Source organism: Populus trichocarpa, chromosome 12 (assembly GCF_000002775.5).
Source record: "Populus trichocarpa isolate Nisqually-1 chromosome 12, P.trichocarpa_v4.1, whole genome shotgun sequence".
Lineage (NCBI taxonomy): Eukaryota > Viridiplantae > Streptophyta > Magnoliopsida > Malpighiales > Salicaceae > Populus > Populus trichocarpa.
This window is the reverse complement of record NC_037296.2, coordinates 10,148,605-10,171,075: the sequence shown is the minus strand read 5'-3', so window position 1 is coordinate 10,171,075 and position 22,471 is coordinate 10,148,605. Positions and strand designations below refer to the sequence as shown.

The 22,471-nt window shown below is 36.9% G+C and overlaps 1 protein-coding gene across 5 annotated transcripts in view; it reads right to left on the bottom strand.

Moving 5' to 3' along the window:
* The window catches only part of LOC7458023 (uncharacterized), a 39,829-nt gene that overhangs the window by 5,797 nt on the left and 11,561 nt on the right, over positions 1 to 22,471 (bottom strand). For 3 of the 5 annotated variants that reach the window (XR_002977013.2, XR_002977012.2, XM_002317991.4), the window contains exons 1-2: positions 1,307 to 1,852; positions 69 to 440 (exon numbers count right to left, since the gene is read on the bottom strand). Coding sequence is in view for 2 of the 5 variants with exons in the window: in XM_002317991.4 (XP_002318027.2) it covers positions 69 to 440; positions 1,307 to 1,471 (537 nt within the window). In the remaining 3 variants the exon portion in view is untranslated. Of the gene's footprint in view, positions 1 to 68; positions 441 to 1,306; positions 1,854 to 22,471 lie in introns of those variants that run through there. The other 2 variants (XR_008056940.1, XM_052445862.1) reach the window with 2 other exon arrangements.

Sequence of the window (22,471 nt, the reverse complement as noted above, 5' to 3'; positions counted from 1 at the left end):
GTAAGAAAGAGTTAACCAAACAGAATGGACAATTCAAAGCAAATTCAAGAACTGCAGCTACAACTCACATTAATATAATCCTGATCAGTTAGCCACCATAAACACTTGTTTGTAGTGTCATAAACTCGCCGGCAAACAAATGAGCAAATCCCTGATGGAAGTTCAACACCTTTTGGAAGGAAGGCAACTTTACACGGATGGAGTAGTGATGCAGCAGGAATTTCATCCTTGTGAAATGAAAAGAATACTTCGTTTGGCGCAGCTTCCAAAAGGATGCATTTGCCAAGCTTTATGTCAGCAGGCCGATAAAGCCAATTCACACCTAACTTTAACTTGTTCTCTTTACCAGTAGTCAGTCTTTGAATTATTCCTATGAAAGGAGGGGAATCCTGAGGCGGTTTGAACAAAGCACAGTCTCCAACACTGATCTTGCGTCCATCCTGTTAAAGGGGGAATAAGTGACAGGGCACTTTAGGTAACTTACTAAAAGTCAATCTTCATACCAATAACTTCAGTAAATGTTCTGCTAACATAGAAAAAAATTTAGCATGCATTTTGACAGAATAAATAATTGCTGAATGGAATATCATTAATTGGCCACTCCTATCATAATAAGGATATCATTATGAACTTCATGGATTAAAGATCGCCGCTTGCTAGTCCTTTTTTCTCATTCCATTCATTGAGTACTTGATTAAGCATTAATATATCAACAATGGTAAACCGAGCCATCAATCAGAAAAGGAAGCAACATACAGAATCATTAAAGCATGTGATCATCAGGAGAGATAAATCATTCGGATTTACACTTTGCACAGCGAAAAAGTAACAAAGCTCATTGTTCGGTCAACAATCACAAGAAAGCAAGTGAAATTCAAATTCCATAACCTCATGCAACCTTCAACTACAGCAGAAAGCTAAATGACAAATATCTATACACAAACCAAACCCAAACTTGCTACTGAAAAAATTCATAAATACGGGAAAAAAACATAAAACAAAAACTGCCCCGAGAACCCAATTTAAGCACCAATATCATGTGGCAACACAAAATCAGTCTCCAAAAGCCAACTTAGCGAACCCAATACCAACTGAGCTGTAATATCTCCACGTTAACCGAAATCAAAGAAAATCTGGGCCAATTCCTACAATTCCTATGTCAGACAAATAATATCTTCCTCTTTTGTCAACGAAGGTAGTGATTTCCCCAATTATTCATCATTGGAAGCCGTATAACATAGACTCCATGATCGAGACAAAAACCCAAAAAATAACAGAAAAAAAAAGCCCAAGAGAAAAGGAGTACCTTGTAAAAAGAATCGGCTGGAGATGACAAAGAAGAAGGAGAAGGAGAAGAAACAAAATCGGGAGCAGCTACAACTGAATTGTTGTTAACACGTATGGGAGCAGTCAACATGTGCCGAATACGATCCTTTTTCCTCTCCTCCTCAACTTCCCGCCCATGCAGCATAGCCTTGCATTTTCCCCTTCGAGTACCATCAACCCTTAATCCTAACTCACACTTCCCCTCAATTAATTCACCAATTCAAAAACCCTAGATCCAAACAAGGCCAAAAAAAATGGAAAAGAAAAAAGAAAAGAAAAACCCTAGCTTCTGTAGACCGTTTATCAGTGCAATTCAAACCTAATTTGACCAAAATCAATTAACACCGCTGATCAATCGATCCGAATCGATATGCGATCCGTTAAATAAGAGATCCTGCTTTGATTTAGAGTGAGAAGAAGAGATATCGAGAATCTAGAGTGAGAAAATCATGGAGAAAGAAAAGAAAAGCGAGCAGGCGAGCGAGAAATCGTAGAGAGAGAGACGGCAAAAAAGGAAAGGTGTACGTGGTAGATAGACTGAACCATGGACCGAGTCTAGTCCCTGTCAAAAGTATTGATGGGCCTGAACCCATTTTTAGCCTCGCATCTTTTTGGGTCAGATGTACGACTCTTTTTATATAATCTAGAGCCTCTTTAATGGAATATTTTTTTTAAAAAAAAAATTTATATTTAAATATTAATAGCATTTTAAAAAAATATTTTTATAAAAATAATTACATCATACTATCAAACACGTGCTAATTCATTATTTACTAGTTTCTATGTTGAATATGGAGAATATTAATGAGATCTTTGAAATGTAGAAATAAATTTGAAATCTTGTTGAATAGAATAAGAGTTTAAAATGATTGTGTCCAGAATGATTAAATAATAATTTTTTATTTGATGTCGATAACTTGGTACTGAAATATAAAGGAAAACTCTGTCAAAATTATGGTAAAAAATAAAAAAAAAATTCACCCTAATCTTGAATTGAATTATGATATCCTTATTTGTAAGTTAAGTATAAAGATCAGAGATTGTTATAGTGATAAGCTCTGGTCGAGGTTCAGGAGTTAAATTGAGATTTAATAAGTATTAAATTGTTCCAAGATGTTGTGCACAAGGCAAGGTGCGATGACAGATCTCTCTTCAGTATAGAGACGGGGTCAAGATCTTGGTTTAGAGAGAGAGAAAGAGAATTTCTTGGGGGATTCAGCCTCCTATATACATACAACACCTTATCCAAGAGAAGTGCCTCCTCTGATAGCAGCGGTGCCAGCGGTAACCCCTACACCATATACCGATCTGGCATTTATAGCCTAGATTATGAGGGCAGTGATGGAGGCGATGCCTTATATGCCAATACTGGCACCCTCAGTACCACTAGCAGCGCAGGTACCACCAGTTTCTCTGCACCAGTGTACAGTGTGGTTACACTGGTTCGGGTAGTAAAGAGCATGCGAGAGTTGAGTTGCAAGTCATTTGCAAGAGAATTAGATGTTGAGATTGTAGGCAGGTGGCTACCATATAGTATAATACATTATGGAACATATTTGGGTGGTGGAGGATTTGAGAGTGAATTGTGCCACTCATTTACTAGCAGACAGAGCACGATCTTGGTGGGATACATTGCGATTTAGAAGACTTGTGAGGTCTTGAACATAGGCTGAGTTTAGGGTGCAGTTTGAAAACTAGTTTTACCCATCATATCATCAAAAGGTGAAGGGGCAAGAGTTTTTGGCCTTAACACAAAGTGATATGTCAGTACTTAACTATAAAAGGAGGTTCTATGACCTCTCAATGTTTGCCTCGCATCATATTCCTATAGAGCAATAATTAATTGAGAAACTACGTGATGAGTTGCGACAAGAGTTAAAACAAGCATTGCTACCCTTAAAGTTTGGGACAACTAGGGAACTAGTGGAAACAGCTGAGGCCTTGAAGGCTTGTATGAAAAAGGACCAGGTGAGTCTGAGCAAGCGAAAAGATGTTAAGCAGATATCCAGCTAACCTTTTTTTTCTAAAAAGGGCAAAGGTTAATTTAGAAATTCAAAAAACAAAAGAGGATCAGCATTTAGGTCCACTCAAAGTTCAGGAATGAGACTTACCAAAGGGTAGTCATACTCATATGATGGTCTTATTGGGGGGACTCTAGAGCAGAAGACATACCCCCACTGTGATCGGTCTGGGAAGAGACATCCTAAGAACTGTTCTGTCATACCTAGACAATGTTATATTTATCGAAGAGAGCATAGATGGAAGAACTACCCTTATATAGGTCAGAGTTATTATTATTGTAGAAGACAAGGTCATTTTAGAAGAAATTGCCCTAGGAGGATCGAGTTTGCACAGAGCCAGTGACAGTAGGTTAGGAGCCAATAACAATCTTTCATTGTTGATAGACCAATGAGACATGCACAATCAGGGGTTAGTGGTACAAAAATCATCCCGGAGCATCAGGTGACAGGACTCAGGGTAGGGTATTCTATATAATACAAAAGGATGTTAAGGCTACTTCGGATGTTGTGACATGTACCCTACATTTAGATTCTTAGCAATTTTTTGCTTTACTTGATCCTAATGCCACATATTCTTTTATGGCAAAGAGATTTGAAAGTAAATTAAGTGTAAAACAGTTAAGGTAAAACCAGGTTTTGTTATTAGTATGCCTCTAGGGAAAGCAGTAAGTGTTGAATATATGTATAGAGAGGTTAATGTTATGGTGAGGCTTAGTTATGGAGGTAGATTTACTACCCTTAAAACTCTATGACTTAGATTTAATTTTAGGAATAGATTGGCTGGATAGGTATAAAGCCTAAATGGATTGCTTTGCGAAAATAGTGACCCTCAAGAAGTATAAGGGTAAGATAGTGGTGTTTAAAGAGGATAGAAATTTATACCAAATAGCATTATTTCGGTTATGACGGCTAGAAAAATGATGAAAAAGGGATGTAAAACTTATATTGCTTATGTCTTAAAGACAAAAAGGGGAAAAGCTCAATTGTTAGACCTCTTGATAGTGAGAAAATTTCTGGATGTATTTTTGAAAGAATTGTCAGGATTGTCCCCAAGAAGGGAAGTGGAGGTTTTCATTGACTTATTACCCGAAACTTCTCCTATAGCTCAGTCACTTTATAGGATGGCGCTCGTTGAATTAGTTGAGTTGAAGATTCAACTATAAGAATTATTGGACAAAGGGTTCACACGTTAGAGTAACTCATTGTTGCTACCTAATTTTTGACCCATGTTTTGATAAAAATTGAAAAATCCAAAACTAGCGAAAAAACATTGAAAATCCAAAAAATACATTTTTTATACATTTGTATCGTTTTTAGCATTTTTTAGCATCGTCTCAAAAGAATTTAAATTTTCAAAGACATTTGGAACGCGTTCAACTTTTCACGCGTCATTTTTAAAATCATTGATTTTCCGCATTGAGTCGATGTTGATATTTGCTCGCTTTCAAAAATACAAAAAATAAGAAAAATCAAAATTTACAAAAAAAAAGGAAAAGAGAAGGAAAGGAAAAGTTGAGGGACTAGTTTGAAAACCTAGCAAAACTTTTCCTATAAATACCATGCTATACATTTTTTTCAAGGGGGGGTCAATTTTGGAAACATCAGAAAAATACAAAAAAGAAAACCCTAACCCTAAACCTGTTTTTTTTGGCAAGGAGCGGCGCCCCCCATTCCCATTGAGAAAAAACCAGAGGGAGCAGGGGCGGCCGCAAGCCTCCCTTTCCCTGTTTACAGAGGCTGGCCGCCCCTCCCCTTTGATTTTCTTCTTCACCTCGGCAGCCGGGAACAAGGGATAGCTCCCTCTCTTTCAAAACCAAACCGGGGGCAGCCCCCTCCCTGTCCTCTCATCTTCTTGAAGCCGCCTCCCTTCCCTTGGTAAGGAAACCAGAGCTCCCCTTCTCCCTTTGCCGACCACACCCACATCAACCTCTTTCGGCCACAGCCCCCCCAAACAGCAGCTCTCTCCACACCGTTTTCCCCATCTTCTTCTCCTTTTCCAGCCAACAACGCATCCCCCCTCCCATTGCAACAAACCGGAGCACCCACAAGAGACCACCCTCACAGCTCCCCCCACAAGGCCACTTCCTCCTCTGCTCCTCCAGCCGCTCACAGCAGACGCCCAGCCAAGACCCTCTCCTCAAACAGATCTTCACCACAGCTTCAACAGCCCCAGCTCGCCGAGATCAAGCCGGCCGCCCCCTCACCAGGCTCCTCTCCTCTCTCAGCCGACCCAACGGCCTCCCTCTCCGGGTCAACGAACAAACCCGGTACAGCTGCGCCCACAGAACCCAAATCGGTCCGCCTCCTTCCTCCAGCAGCGCCTGCACACCATCGCGGCCTAACACAGTGGCCTCCCCCCCTCACAACGGATCTGCCATCTGAAGAAAGAGAGAAGCAGATCCGAAAGAGGAAGAAACAGATCTAAGGAGAGAAACAGACTTGCTTGTTGCGTTTTGGGTGTTTTGCAGGTAACGGCGTTGTCACCACCAGCAGAGAAGGGAAGAGGAGATGAAACTGAGCCAGATCCACCCGGCTTCCAAGTTTTGTGCGGCGGCGCGTGAACCCACGCGCCGCCAGTGACGGTGGCGCGTGGGAAGACGCGCCACCACTGTTCATACGGGTCCAAAAGGCTTCCCTGCACTGTAAAGGATCTGTGGGGGTCTGTTTTGTAATTTCTATAGTGTTTGATGTAATGTTTGTTTAGTTGTTGAATTTTTATAATTTGTAATGTGGATGTAAAAGAAAAAAGAAAAGAAAAGAAAAAGGGAAAAGAAAAAAAGAAAAGAAAAGATATAGTGAAAGTGTATGTGTGTGTTTGTATTTGTTTTATGTATTATTTTTTTATATAAATAAAATTGCAAAGATTAAAGAAGAATTTAATATTTTGATTGGATCACGGTCAAGATTTATTAACTTACATGTAAGTTGTATTTCTAATATCCGATGAAAAGACAATTATTAAAACTTCTTTAACACATCAAAGTCACGAAGCAGCTTACCTCAGGTAGGGTGTGTTAGGGGTGCGAATACCTTCCTTAACCACAACCAGTCCCTTACCCGCGAATCTCTAACAAGACCAGTATATCCAGGTTTCCTAGTAACCTTTAATTAAATACTAGGTGGCGACTCCAACGAACCAATTCAAGCAAATCAAACAACAACGAGAAAATCGCCAGCCGATGCCGCGCGGCTTTTCTGACGTGCGACAGAATGGCGACTCCACTGGGGAAGGTACTGTTTCTGACAATATTGGACTAAGCTTTGTGTATTTGATGTGTTTAAGTTTTTGCATTTTTGTATTGTTTTATTTTTGTTTTATCCATGTATTTTTAGAATTGTTGCATGCATCACCTGTATTTATTTTTTAAAGCACACACAAGCTTCTAAGTTAGGTGGTGAATTAGCGATCTGCCCTATGACTATTGGTCAGGGTTCAGATGCGTGAAAAGCCGAACTCATATCTGAGTGCCTGCTTGGTAATGGTGGGTAGACGTACCTTAACTATTCCTTGCAACGCCCCCATACTGTCTTTACGAAGAACGTCACTGGGCAGATATGAGACCCTTTTGAGACCAGGTAGAGAACCTACCCATGTTCACATAGTGAATAGAACCTGTCCTTAGGTTGTATGTGCTATTTTTATTTGCATCAGGGCAAACCCTTCTTGAAGCATCTTGAACTCAAGACTTGTGGGTGACCCAATGGCCGTCACTCAGAAAATTTTCATTGTAGAGTTTGGGCAAGAATCAAGATTTTTGTTTCATCATACGAGAGTTACGACCATATTGTCACCCCTCGAAGGGCGAGTTCTTCATATAGTTTACATGTTCATACATTTATCATGCATGTACCAAGTTGAAAATAGGTTCCCCTATCCAAGGTTTACTACATTGGAATGAAAAGATGGATAATAAAGAAAGGGGTCAGAGAGGCTCGTTATCAAAGGGAAGTTAAGAGCATCAAAGGTGAAGTAGCTAGACTCAGATCTCCCTGAACAAGTGTTGAGCATCAAATGGAAAGAGAATGTTTGCACGATTTTCTGTGGGAACACTGTTTGTCCATGTCCGATGGAAGTTGCACCTCTTCTTTTTCAGTCATGAATAATCGCAGCAATGCCTTCAGTCATCAACTAATGACAACCTCTGTTCTTGTTCAGTTGCATTGTTAATTATTCATCGCCTCCACATCTTTCAATGGCACCAAATAATTGCTAGCCTTCTGTGCATGGTGTGTTAGCCTTCTTTGACGTTACCCCAACTGTTAGCTCAATTCCAGTTCAGCGGCACAAGATGTTAAAAAAAAAAAAGAGAAAAAAAACCCAAAAAAAAAAAAAAAAAACAATGCATCATTTAACACATTGACATTGATAGCGCTGCATGATTCTATGCGCTCGCAAGATTACCTAGCTGTTGGAAGGTTTCCAACAATCCACAAACGACCACAACAACATTGGAAGAATGACATGATGTTGTGAAGATCATCGAAAGAATTAAGCTAGCTGTGAAGATGTGAAGGATTGAAGGTTTTGTCATGGATTCCAGAATTGTGAAGAGAGTTGAATCAGAAGATGACTCTCGATTGAGAAACCTCAGTTATTTTGCCTAGTCAAGTCTCGCTCAAAGCACCAACTACTCCAATGTCTTTGCCAAAGATAGACATTCCTTTGCCATGTGGGTTTATTTACCAGCATCTGCCAGATTCCAGACTTTTGCCTGACTCTGACAGATCCCATGCAACCACCATTTTCTAGGTGGTATAATCCAAACAAGAGATGGGATGTCATGGTGGGGTCCTCGACCATTTCAGTTCAACAAATGCAAGAGTTTCAAGAATCGAGCTCAATCTGTGAAGGAGCTTGTCATCGATCATTTTGTCGCCAGAACATCCTCAGAATGACGAGTGATCGGAATTGCTTGGCAAAACAGAGATATTGCCAAAGAGGCTGATCCAAGAAGGGCGTTGAACTGTCAATCATGTTGTTATGGAATTTTTGCCATCTTGCATTTTGTTTGGGGTCACATCTCATCCTTGAACGAAACATGTCTTTCCTTTGTCTTCCTGTTGTTTTGAAATCAAGAGATGCTTCTTTCAAAGGGTATTTTTACAAAATATTTTGATCAAGCTCCAACATGCGATTAAGATTAATCAATCCTGAAGATTAAAAGTATTTTGATTGCAGAAATAACTCGATGCTTGAAAATGACATGAGGTGACGAAACAATTTTGAACTTATACCTCCTGAAACTGAACCACACATCATATAACTAAGTTTTAGCAGTATGCATAATGACATGTAGTGGATTCAGTTGTTATGGACTCGTGAATCATGATTCTTACAAGTCCAAATCATTACACTGGACGAGGTCAAAATTTATCGGTTCTAACCGACCATTGCTTGAAATGAGAAAAGGCCATCTTTGATATCCCTTCACTTTCTAAAGATTATATCCCTTGAGTCCCATTTTGAGCTGGATAGAATATTCCTTTCATAAAAAACCCTGACTAGGATCACACCCCACACTGGGGGCAAATGAGAGATATTTTGAAGACAGTGATAGGATTAATGGATAAAAGACAGGCTTAGAATAAAAGCCCAATGATTGAGAAAGGGCTAGAACAAAAAGTCATAGAGTGAAGGGCATCCAAGAAAACTTTGAGAAAGGCTATGTAAAAGTAAAAAAAAGTGGAAATGAAGGAGAATGCCTATCAATTCTAAGAGGGGCAAAAGAGGTTTCAATGGAAGAAAGACACAACAAATGCCAAAAGTCAACACCAAAAAAAAAAATCAAGTTTCATGTCTTTTGGTGTGTCTAGGATAAAGCCTTTAGTGTCTTCAAAATTTTTAGATTCATTATTCATCAGAGAAAAAGTTGGATTAGCATTATGACCTATGTTAAGAGAATTCTGAATTTGATATTAACAAGGTTATATGTCACTTTCTCTACAATGACAATAAGAAAAAAGTTGATGAATAGTTGATATTGATCCTAGGGCTTTGAAACCCTCAAACACCTTTTGAGCTTTTGAAATTCCTTTCTTTCATAGCCATGAACCATAGCCTGCATTACGTGCTTTTAAAAGCCCTTTTTGATCAAGTAAGCAATTTGAACCGATAAATGGCGATCTCAAAACTTGAAGAGTTTTTTCCATAAGAGTCGTGGCTTCATGGATTAAGTTACTGGTTAATATGCATGTTGATAAAATTGGTGTTAAAAAAAAAAAAAAAAACAACAATCTTTCTTGATGAATCCTCAAGTTTTGACTTGAGTCTTTTGTTTCTTGAAATTCACAGAAGGTCACCTCATCATAGACCATCAAAAGATATACCCGAAATCAGAGTCTAAAATGGATACAAAGAACCATGAAAAAAAAAAACCATTTTAGTCTTACAACGGGTCATTTCTGTTTTCAAAATACAAGATAATCAAAGGATTGCATTGAATAGTGTGTTGGGTCTTTGACCAAAGAAGCTTGAATTTAAAAAAAAATACTTTCAAAAACAGACATCTCTTTGATTTTATTTCAACAATTAGACTTGAATAGACATGACCTTTGAAATATGAGATTTGATTCCAGAACAAGAAAGATTGTCGAACAAAGAAGAACATCGATTGAATTTGCAAAATCCTTGACAAGAACGACATCAACATTTCTCGACACTCCTTGAAAAGTTGACCACCTGGAGGCAATACAGTGGATCATGGGTAGGAAAACAAACAGTATTCAGATCAGCTGGGGGCAATGAAAGATGATTAAATGATGAATCAGTGTACTGAAGACAATGGTGTTCAAAGAAAGATAATCAATGAACAAGCACATTCAGATCATATTGGGGGCAATGTTGTTCAAAGATAGTCCATGATCTAGTGAACCCCGTCAACAATCGGGAAAGCAAAGATACACTTGAAGGAAATCTTCATATCATCATCTTTTGAAACATGGCTATCGACCGATGTGGGAATACAGTTGTATTTGAATGAATATTGAAAAGATGTGCACACCACCAAGATTGATTGCGGAACAATGTTGTACTTGAAGGATAACGTCATATTATCATCTCCAACATGGCTATGACTTTTGAACGATGTTATCGCATAGTTGTATTGGAATGAATATTGGAAGGATGCACTCACCAAGACTGACTGTGGGACCATCTTGTTTTGAAGCTCGAAGGCGCACTTCATCGCATGAATATGGGTGATAAAATGAACATCATTGATGATGCCACTGCATTTCTTTCCACTATCTGATTTGACAAGCTGAGAGGAATCCATGAGAAAGAACATTGAGCATACAACGATGAGTCTTTCACTGCAAGGTATGAGATCCATGTCTGGATAACCTGACAGTTCCAAAAAGGCTGGTAATAACATATACTTGAAAAGTATTGTTTCAACTAGAGGCAAGTTCATGACTGATTAACAATCTTGATGGGTTGGCATGATGCACACAACCAATCAGAGGATAATTCTCAGAAGAATCCAGGAGAGAAAATCCTTCACGATGAATCAAGCAACACCACACTTGGGGGCAGAGTCAAGCTTGATAAACAGCGAGAGCAGTAATTGTTGTGGACAGCCCGAGATGGGCACTACACTTACATTTGAGTGGAAGGCTAACACACGAATGAGTCAGTATATGGGAAGAGCAAAGAAGGCTTTGGTTAGCAAACAAAGGCACCCTATGATGATGGATCATCGAAGGGGGGGACCTATATTTCACATCAGGTAAGGATGCATGCATGTCATCTAACGTTAAAACATTACACATATTTTTTATTTTGTTTTGTTGCAAGAAAAATCCTCAATGTAGTTCAGCAAGATTGGGGACCAAAAAAGGAGAATCATTGAGCTGATAATGACAGAGAATCATGTTGTGACCTTGAAACGGGAAGAAGATGAGATAAACCTTATTGTTAGGAAAATCTCAAAGAAATGAAAAGATCAACCTTACAATCAGGAAGCATCGAGTTTTCAAACCCTGCGATCAAGAATTATCAAGAAGCACCAAGTTTTCCGGCCCTTCTTCTACCATCCCTTCAGGACTTCGCCAGGTAAGTCCCATTTTTCACACTTGTCACATCACATCTTTCAGTTGGGTAGGTCACCCATAACAATGAGACCATTTCACATTTTTTCTATCCTCCACATGGGTAGGTCACCCATAATAATGAGACCACTTCACATTTTTCTATCTTCCATCTGGGTAGGTCACCCATTATAACGCGACCACTTCACATTTTTTCTATCTTCACATTTTTTCTATCTTCCACCTGGGTAGGTCACCCATTATAACGCGACCACTTCACATTTTTTCTATCTTCCACCTGGGTAGGTCACCCATTATAATGAGACCGCACTTCACATTCTTTCCGTTTGGGTAGGTCACCCATCATAATGAGACCGTTTTCCATCATTTTTCTTGGGTTCGTCACCCATACAATGAGACCATCATTTTTTTCTTGGGTTCGTCACCCATACAATGAGACCATCATTTTTCTTGGGTTCGTCACCCATACAATGAGACCATCATTTTTCTTGGGTTCGTCACCCATACAATGAGACCATCATTTTTCTGGGGTTCGTCACCCATACAATGAGACCATCATTTTTCCTGGGTTCGTCACCCGTACAATGAGACTATCATTTTTTCTTGGGTTCGTCACCCGTACAATGAGACCATCATTTTTCTTGGGTTCGTCACCCATTATAATGAGACCATTGGTTCCACATTCTTTGTTTTGGTTTAATGAGGTCGCCAGATGGGATCTCATGTAGCTTTGGTTAAAGGGAATCGCCAGATGGGATTTCAGGTTGACCGAGCTACCACATTTTTTAGTTCCATTTAGTGAGGTCGCCAGATGGGATCTCATGTAGCTTTGGTTAAAGGGAATCGCCAGATGGGATTTCAGGTTGACCGAGTTACACACATTTTTTTAGTTCCATTTAGTGAGGTCGCCAGATGGGATCTCATGTAGCTTTGGTTAAAGGGAATCGCCAGATGGGATTTCAGGTTGACTGAGTTACACACATTTTTTTAGTTTTGGTTTAATGAGGTCGCCAGATGGGATCTCATGTTGGTTCTGGTTAAAGGGGATCGCCGGACGGGATCTCAGGTTAGCCCAACCACACACATGATATTGGTTCTGGTTAAAGGGGATCGTCGGACGAGATCTCAGGTTAGCCCAACCACGCAGATTTTGGTTTTGGTTCAAGGAGATCGCCCGATGGGATCTCACACACAAAAAAAAGGGAACATTTAGAGTTTTTCTTTACAAAGCTTACTATGCGAAACATTGAGGAGTTTTGCTTCGTAAGCATTGTAAAGAGGGGGCATCTGTTGCTACCCAATTTTTGACCCATGTTTTGATAAAAATTGAAAAATCCAAAACTAGCGAAAAAACATTGAAAATCCAAAAAATACATTTTTTATACATTTGTATCGTTTTTAGCATTTTTTAGCATCGTCTCAAAAGAATTTAAATTTTCAAAGACATTTGGAACGCGTTCAACTTTTCACGCGTCATTTTTAAAATCATTGATTTTCCGCATTGAGTCGATGTTGATATTTGCTCGCTTTCAAAAATACAAAAAATAAGAAAAATCAAAATTTACAAAAAAAAAGGAAAAGAGAAGGAAAGGAAAAGTTGAGGGACTAGTTTGAAAACCTAGCAAAACTTTTCCTATAAATACCATGCTATACATTTTTTTCAAGGGGGGGTCAATTTTGGAAACATCAGAAAAATACAAAAAAGAAAACCCTAACCCTAAACCTGTTTTTTTTGGCAAGGAGCGGCGCCCCCCATTCCCATTGAGAAAAAACCAGAGGGAGCAGGGGCGGCCGCAAGCCTCCCTTTCCCTGTTTACAGAGGCTGGCCGCCCCTCCCCTTTGATTTTCTTCTTCACCTCGGCAGCCGGGAACAAGGGATAGCTCCCTCTCTTTCAAAACCAAACCGGGGGCAGCCCCCTCCCTGTCCTCTCATCTTCTTGAAGCCGCCTCCCTTCCCTTGGTAAGGAAACCAGAGCTCCCCTTCTCCCTTTGCCGACCACACCCACATCAACCTCTTTCGGCCACAGCCCCCCCAAACAGCAGCTCTCTCCACACCGTTTTCCCCATCTTCTTCTCCTTTTCCAGCCAACAACGCATCCCCCCTCCCATTGCAACAAACCGGAGCACCCACAAGAGACCACCCTCACAGCTCCCCCCACAAGGCCACTTCCTCCTCTGCTCCTCCAGCCGCTCACAGCAGACGCCCAGCCAAGACCCTCTCCTCAAACAGATCTTCACCACAGCTTCAACAGCCCCAGCTCGCCGAGATCAAGCCGGCCGCCCCCTCACCAGGCTCCTCTCCTCTCTCAGCCGACCCAACGGCCTCCCTCTCCGGGTCAACGAACAAACCCGGTACAGCTGCGCCCACAGAACCCAAATCGGTCCGCCTCCTTCCTCCAGCAGCGCCTGCACACCATCGCGGCCTAACACAGTGGCCTCCCCCCCTCACAACGGATCTGCCATCTGAAGAAAGAGAGAAGCAGATCCGAAAGAGGAAGAAACAGATCTAAGGAGAGAAACAGACTTGCTTGTTGCGTTTTGGGTGTTTTGCAGGTAACGGCGTTGTCACCACCAGCAGAGAAGGGAAGAGGAGATGAAACTGAGCCAGATCCACCCGGCTTCCAAGTTTTGTGCGGCGGCGCGTGAACCCACGCGCCGCCAGTGACGGTGGCGCGTGGGAAGACGCGCCACCACTGTTCATACGGGTCCAAAAGGCTTCCCTGCACTGTAAAGGATCTGTGGGGGTCTGTTTTGTAATTTCTATAGTGTTTGATGTAATGTTTGTTTAGTTGTTGAATTTTTATAATTTGTAATGTGGATGTAAAAGAAAAAAGAAAAGAAAAGAAAAAGGGAAAAGAAAAAAAGAAAAGAAAAGATATAGTGAAAGTGTATGTGTGTGTTTGTATTTGTTTTATGTATTATTTTTTTATATAAATAAAATTGCAAAGATTAAAGAAGAATTTAATATTTTGATTGGATCACGGTCAAGATTTATTAACTTACATGTAAGTTGTATTTCTAATATCCGATGAAAAGACAATTATTAAAACTTCTTTAACACATCAAAGTCACGAAGCAGCTTACCTCAGGTAGGGTGTGTTAGGGGTGCGAATACCTTCCTTAACCACAACCAGTCCCTTACCCGCGAATCTCTAACAAGACCAGTATATCCAGGTTTCCTAGTAACCTTTAATTAAATACTAGGTGGCGACTCCAACGAACCAATTCAAGCAAATCAAACAACAACGAGAAAATCGCCAGCCGATGCCGCGCGGCTTTTCTGACGTGCGACACTCATATTGGGGAGCTCCAGTGTTATTTGTGAAAAAGAATGATGGGACTCAGAGACTTTTTTATTGATTATAGACAGCTAAACAAAGTAACGATGAAAAATAAGTATCCGTTGCCACGGATAGAAGATTTATTTAACCACTTAGAAGGGGTAAGGGTTTTCTCAAAGATAGACCTTAGGTCTGGATACTATCAATTACCAATCATGGAACAAGATGTGCCAAAAATTGCATTCAAAACCCATTATTGACATTGCGAGTTCTTAGTAATGCCTTTTGAACTGACAAATGTTCTCGCGGTGTTTATGGATTTGATGAAACATGTGTTTTGACCTTATTTGGATAAATTTGTTGTAGTGTTTATAAATGATATTTTGGTTTATTCAAGATCATACTTAGAGCACAAACAACATTTAAGATAAGTATTACAGATCTTAAGGGAGCATCGATTGTATGCCAAGCTAAATAAATGTGAGTTTTAGCTAAATGAAATGATTTTTTAATCTATGTCGTATCTGCTAAAGAGGTATTGGTGGATCCCAAGAAGGTAGAGGCAGTGCTAAAGTGGGAGAGACTCACACATGTGATTGAAATTCATAGTTTTCTTGGGTTAGCGTGATATTATAGAAGATTCATTAAGAGATTCTCTATTATAGTTGTTCTAATAACCCTACTAACTTGAATTGGGACAAAATGGGAATGTACCAAAGACTATGAAAAGAGCTTCCAAAAGTTAAAAAGGAGGCTTACCAACACTCTAATGTTAACATTACCTTCAAGGACATAAAGGTTTGTAGTTTACAGTAATGCTTCAAGGAAAGGTCTGGGTTGTGTATTAAGGCAACACGGTAAAATGATTGCTTATACCTCAAAACAGTTGAAGCCTCATGAGGTTAACTACTCAGAACATGATTTAGAATTGGCTGTAGTGATATTTGCATTACGGGTTTGGAGGCACTATTTGTATGGGTCCCGTGTTCAGATTTTCACAGACCATAAAAGTTTGAGATATTTAATGTCCCAAAAAGATTTAAATATTCTACAAAGAATATGGGTGGAGCTCATTAAGGATTATGATTATGAAATTGAGTATCACCCGGGAAGGGCAAATGTAATAGTTGATGCCCTTAGTCGCAAGTACAAAACAGTATCAAATGACCGAAAGTTTGGGATAAGAAAGAGCTACTTGAATTGAGAAAGATTAACACCAAGATAGAAGTCAGGCCTGAAGATTCCTTAATCGCTCAATTAAGAGTGCAGTCCACATTCTGAGATAAAGTATTAGAAGCTCAACAAGAGGATGTTGAGGCAGTTAAAATAAGAAATACGGTGGAATTAGGAGTTGAGACTCATTTTCAGATACTAGATGATGGAATGATCATCATGGAAAGGCGAATATATTTTCCAAAAGACAAGATATTTAAGAATAAAGTGTTAAAAGAGGCACATGAGTCTAGATTTGCAGCACATCCGGGAAGTACTAAGATGTATAAGGACTTAAAAGATTACTACTGATGGCCAAGTATGAAGAAGGAAATGGCAGAGTATGTGTCCAAGTGTTGTGTATGTCAAGTAATAAAAATAAAGCATTAGAAGCCGGTAGGGCTTTTGTAACCACTTTTAATACCAAAATGGAAGTGAGAGGATATCACAATAAACTTTATATATGGTCTTCCAAAAGGAAAAAAGAAGAAAGATGCCATATAGGTTATTGTAGATCAATTAACAAAATCCATTATCTTCTTACTTATGAAAATGACAGACCTGGTTGACAACTTAGCTAGGTTATATGTAACGAAGTGATGAGATTGCATGAAGTGCCAAAGTCGATTATCTCAGATTGAGATCCCATATTTACTTCCTGTTTATAGCCAAATATCCAACGTACTCTAGGAACAAAGCTAAATCTGAGCACTGCTTTTCACCCCTAAATTGATGGAGAATTTGAAAGAACAATCCAAACCTTAGAAGACCTATTAAGAGCATGTATGCTAGAGTTTGGAGCTTTTCACTTACCACTAGTCGAATTTACTTATAATAACAATTATCAATCTATAATCAGGATGACTCCTTATAAGGCTTTATACGATAAAAAATGTCGAACCCCTGTGTGCTAGGAGGAGGTTGGAGATAGAAAATTAATTGGGTTTGAATTGGTGCAACTTACCTTAGAAAAGATGAGAATCATAAAAGATAGAATGAAAGTAGTATAAGATAGGTAGAAAAGTTATGCATATCAAATGAAACGACCTCTTGAATTTGAAATGGGGGACAAAGTGCATTTAAAGGTTGTTCCATGGAAACATATATTGCGATTTAAGATTAAAAAAAAAAAGTTGACACCAAGATATATTAGACCCTATGAAATTAATAAGAGAGTTGGACCCATAACATACAGTTGATTTTGCCCTCCCGCTTGGCCAAGATTCATGATGTGTTTCATATTTCATTACTATATAAAAAAAATGAGATAGATTCTTCTCGAGTATTATCACCAATTCCATTAGAAATCGAGGAAGATTTGACGCTGAAGTTAAAGCAAAAAATGATATTAGACCGAAGTGAAAAGGTCCTCAGAAACAAGAAGATCCTTATGATAAAAGTATTATGGAAGAACTCACAAGTCAAGGAATAGACCTGGGAAAAAGAGACAGAAATGAAAAGAAAATATCCTGAATTGTTTGCAGATTTAGGTAAGAAATTTAAATTTAAAGGACGAAATTTTCTTTAAGAATGAGAGAATATAATAACCCTGGTTAAATTTGTTTTTACATGATTTAGTAATAAAAAAAGGATGAATTTATGTAGAAACTTTACCCCGGGAATAAGAAAGGTTAAGAAAATTAATGTAGGAATTTTTAATGGATTAAAAGAATTAATAAATAAATAAATAAATGATAAGAGGATGTTAAGCATTTATAAGAGGGGTAAACTAGAAATAAAAAAGAAAGAAAAGAAAATTCATTCTTCCTCTCCATTAGTGGTCGGCTACTGCTAGGGGGAGAGGGGAGAGGGGGAGAGAATTTCAAAATTTCTTCATTTTTTTCTCTTGAAATTGATTGAGTTTCATCATAAATCAAAGGGGAAAGCTTGACAAGTTTATTAATCAAGTTGCCAAAGTCACTACACAAGAATTGGGAGGAGAAATTTGAGGTTCTAGAGAGAGAATCAACTGGTTAACATTTGAAGTTCACTTTCAAACTTGATAAGAAGTTTTAAACCTAATGATGTGAGATTTATGGAATAAACACTAGTTTTATGCATGAAATTGAATTTTTCTAGTTAGGGTTCTTGAAGAGTAATTTGGGGAAAATATTATATTGTTATAAACTATTGCAATTAGGATGAATTGTGTTACAAATAATGCCTTCTAGAAGATAATTGAAGAAAATATCATGGGTATTAGAGGGGATTAGTGTCAGACATAAAAACAAAAAAAAATTAAGAGTTTGGGGGAAATTGATTTATTGCTTGCGAGGTGTTATGAATGTGTTTGAAATGAATTAATTGATGTGTTGATTTACCGGTAAGTAATATTGGAGTAATAAATTATAAGTGTATGATTTAATAATAATATAATGTATATATTGATACATGTGAGGCCACAAGCACTTTTCAACAACAGGAAATCGCTAATTAAGTGCAAAATCCATGAAGGTTGTAGGCACCCTATTTTATTATTAGAATTCAAAACCATTTATTATTAATTCTTTTGAATTGTGAATTTTGCAATTTGATATCAAGTGTGAGGTAGTTGTCCTGGTTTAGGAACTAACACTCGGTTTTGAGCAGTGTGAGCTAGATGTGATGGTGTAGGGACTAGTGCCTGATTTTGGACAATATGAGTTAGTTGTCCTGGTGCAGGGACTAGCGCTTGGTTTGGGGCAATGTGAGCCAATTGTCCTAATGTAAAACTGGCGCCCTGTTTTTAGGCGGTGTGAATTAGTAGTCCTAGTTAAGGATCAATATTGTTTTGGGCTATGTAATTTATTACCCTAGTTGAGGGTTCGGTCCCAGTTATGGGATAAATACCTGGTTCGAGGTGGTAGACTAAATATGAAAATTAGAAATATAATTTTTGGTGTAAGGTGTAACCTTGAATTAAATAAAGTTATGTTTTGTTATAAAAAATAGGGGGACCAAAAAATTACATGAGATTATATTTTATTATGTTTTGTATTAAATAAATTTTTAGGTTCATCTCAACAGCAGGAAGGATGTTAGTTAACTTTAGGACATCTTTTGTTTATGACATAGTTTTTGTTGGTATGTGTAAACTTTTGGGAAATTACCTTTGGTTGTAATTAAAAACTTAAAAACTAAGGTATTGTGATTTAACTTAGAAACGATTATGTAGTCTATTATATGGTCTAGCCTGTTTTATTCTTTTAAATTGTAATGTACATATTTAATTAACTCATTGAATCTGATTGTATATGTGTACACACACACACACACACACACACATACACACACAAGTACTTAATTAATCGTTTGTGTGAATATAGAGAATATTGATGAGATCTTTGAAATGTAAAAATAAATTTGAAATCTTGAACTATTGAATTGAATAAGAGTTTGAAATGATTGTTTCCAGGATGATTGGGCAATGATTTTGTGTTGGATGTCGATAACTTGGTACTAAAACATAAGGGGAAACTCTACCAAAAGTTTGGTAGAAAATATAAAAAAACTCACCCTAATCTTAAATTGAATTGTGATATCTTTATTTTTAAGTTTAAGTATAAATATTGGAGATTGTTACATTTATGATTAAACCCAAACCTTTTTTTTACCGTTTCTCATGAGGTAGATCTGTCATTCGACGTTGTGCACGTCACGACATGCATGATGTTAAAACTAGTAGAAATGAATATGATGTTAATGTTGATTCAATGGTGGTAGATGATATGTAGATGACTTGGGTTCTCAATTTAATAAACATTTAGAGGAAGATGATATGGAGAGAAAAAATAAGGTTAAGATTTATTAAGGTGATGGTTGTGAGGATCCTAATGATTTTAAATTAGATATTTTGGACTGGTGAAGATGTAATGCTACAAAATACAAGATTCTTTCTAAGGTGACATAACATGTGTTAGATATTTTGGTATCCATAGTTGTTTTTGAAGTAGCCTTTAGTATTAACATTCGTATATTATATCTATTTCAAAACTTTTTATCTCCATCAATAGTATAAATGCTTGTTTGTTATCAAAATTGTTTTTGTGTTGAGCATCAATTCCAATCAATATTAAAGCCTTCATGGATCATATTGGAAATTCTAATATGATTGACTCGGGTAATTTATCTTACAAATTTAAAATTACTTATTTTATATTATTATTTTTTTACATATGTTTAATCTAACATGTTTAATATATGATTTTGTAGAATTTGGTGAAAGTTTAAAAGTCTCTACTAATTGTAAATAATATTGGTGATCGTGGTGAGATATTAGAATATAATTGTTTTGGGTAATTGTCTTCCTTTAACTTGTTAATTTCCTTTTAATTTTGTATTGTTAATTCTCTTACTTGTTGAACTCTAATAAGTTGCTAATTCGTTAATGTTTCTTTATAGCATTAATCTTGTAGGATCTTTTAGTTTTTGTTGTTGTTGATTTTTTTTTCAAACTATGTTGGATGTTTTGTTTATTTTTCTCTAATCTAGATTTGTTCGTATTAGATTTACTAACTTGTTGCTAATGCATCCACTTATTTCTAATGTGAACATCTCTTTTAATTTAAGGTATTTTTTTAATGTGTTTTTAATGTGTTGTTTTGGTATGGTCTTTTTTATTGAACCAAAAATTTATTTTTGTGTACACCTATTGAGAAAAAATAGTCATAGTAAAGCAAATTTGATAATGCATATTGCATAGTGCAGCGATTTTGTTGGGTAAGGATAAAAAAAAACAAATGTCTAAATGGGTTCCTGAAAAATTTAATTTTCAATTTAGTAATGGAGTTGAGTTGGCTTTGTTAAAAAAACCTAATAAAAAAAGTTTGCTTAAGTCTACAAGAACATAAATTCAAAAAGAAATTCTTAAATCTCAATTTAATATAGACTCATTTAAAAAACAAATAAAAAGCTCATTTAACAAGTCTTAGGTTTTCCAGTTTTTAATGCCAAAAAAGCAACCTTGATCGAACCAAACTGGTTTGGTTCGAACTGGTTTTTAGTTTGATTTGGGTTATATTCTCAAAAATAGCATCTCTCGATTCAATTTGATTTTCATGTATATGTATATAAAATTGGTTATAGGTAGTTTAAAGAAACTAAAATAGATCATGTTCATATACATCTCACAACAAAAATGATAATATTATAAATATAAAAACCAATGCATATAAATGGATGTGGAGGCTAAACAGACCTGACACCTGCCTCCATGAGTAAAAACCTTCTTCTATACTTTTTTTTTATTATTAATATAGATATTCAGGTCAGCTTACGCGCACCTTAACTAATCACACGGACCCTGAAGTTAACGACCATGTAAGCCTTCAATTACCCTGAGATTTATGGGACTCGAATTGGTGACCTCTAAAGAACAAACCCAGGACTTGACCAGTTGACCTATACCCCAAGGTTTTCTATACTTGTCTCTATTGGTGTTGTATGTATAGAACTCCATTTTTCCCCTAAAGTTAATGATCCGTCCACTTTTTAATAAATATAAATTATCCCAACATTTTTAATTTTAATGGGATTTTTCCTTGAAAGAATTGAGATATTTTTGTTAATTTAAAAGTAGACGAAATCAATATTATGTCCACTTTTAAATTAACAAAAAATAGCATCCATCGTTAATGTAACATCCACTTAAATTTAGTCGTATGAATTAATTGATACATTAAATTTTAATTGTTTAGTAAGATAAAAAGTTTCAATGATTTTTTTTATTATAAAAAGGTTCAAAAATTTATTAATATCATTCCATAATCCAACTTAGATAAGAGACTTCATAGCCATATTAGAGATAAAGGGTAAAAATTATAATAAATGAGAAGTAAGGCTAACAATTTATGGAGTGGAAATAACATCACTCATAAAAACAAAAAATAAAGAACATGATATTTATTTGCTATATATTTGATATTTCTTAATATATGGCCACTTTTCTTGTTATGTCCATCATGAAGTTTTTTAATTAATATATCAAATGAAGTGATTTTCATATGTTTTGGCAGAGGAAAAACAATTAATTTGAGATTTATAAAATTTGAAATTTTAAAACCAACCAAAACAACTTGGTTTAAAAATTAATTTGTTTATGGAGAGGCTAACCTAATCCAAAATAATATAGAAAAGTAATATGCTTCTCTAAAGCTTTTGCTCTCCTTTAAATTAAAAAGGACTAATTGGTTTTAACCTAGGGTTTGGTTTTTTTCTTTTAGCTAAAATCATGAATAAGCAACAACTAAAAGATAGGCGGTCTCTTTATAATAACACTGAACCAATTGACTTTTTTTTTTCATTTTCAAACTTTTTTTCTTTCATTCATGCCCTTCTTAACCTAATTGGAAAAAATTAGACTTAAAATTATAGTAAAAACACAAAATTTAAAGATAAAAGACTAACATGTAAAACACAAGAAAAAAAATATAGGGCCAACCACACTTTGGCGACAATTTTTATTTTGGTTCAAAAGTTTATTTTCTCTTTTCTTCAGTCGTTAAGCTAGAGAGAGAAACTCATCGTTCTTAGTGTTAATGAATTCCGTTCGACAATGAATTTGATAGTGATTGCTTTTTTCTTTAAACATCATTGAAAAAGGAG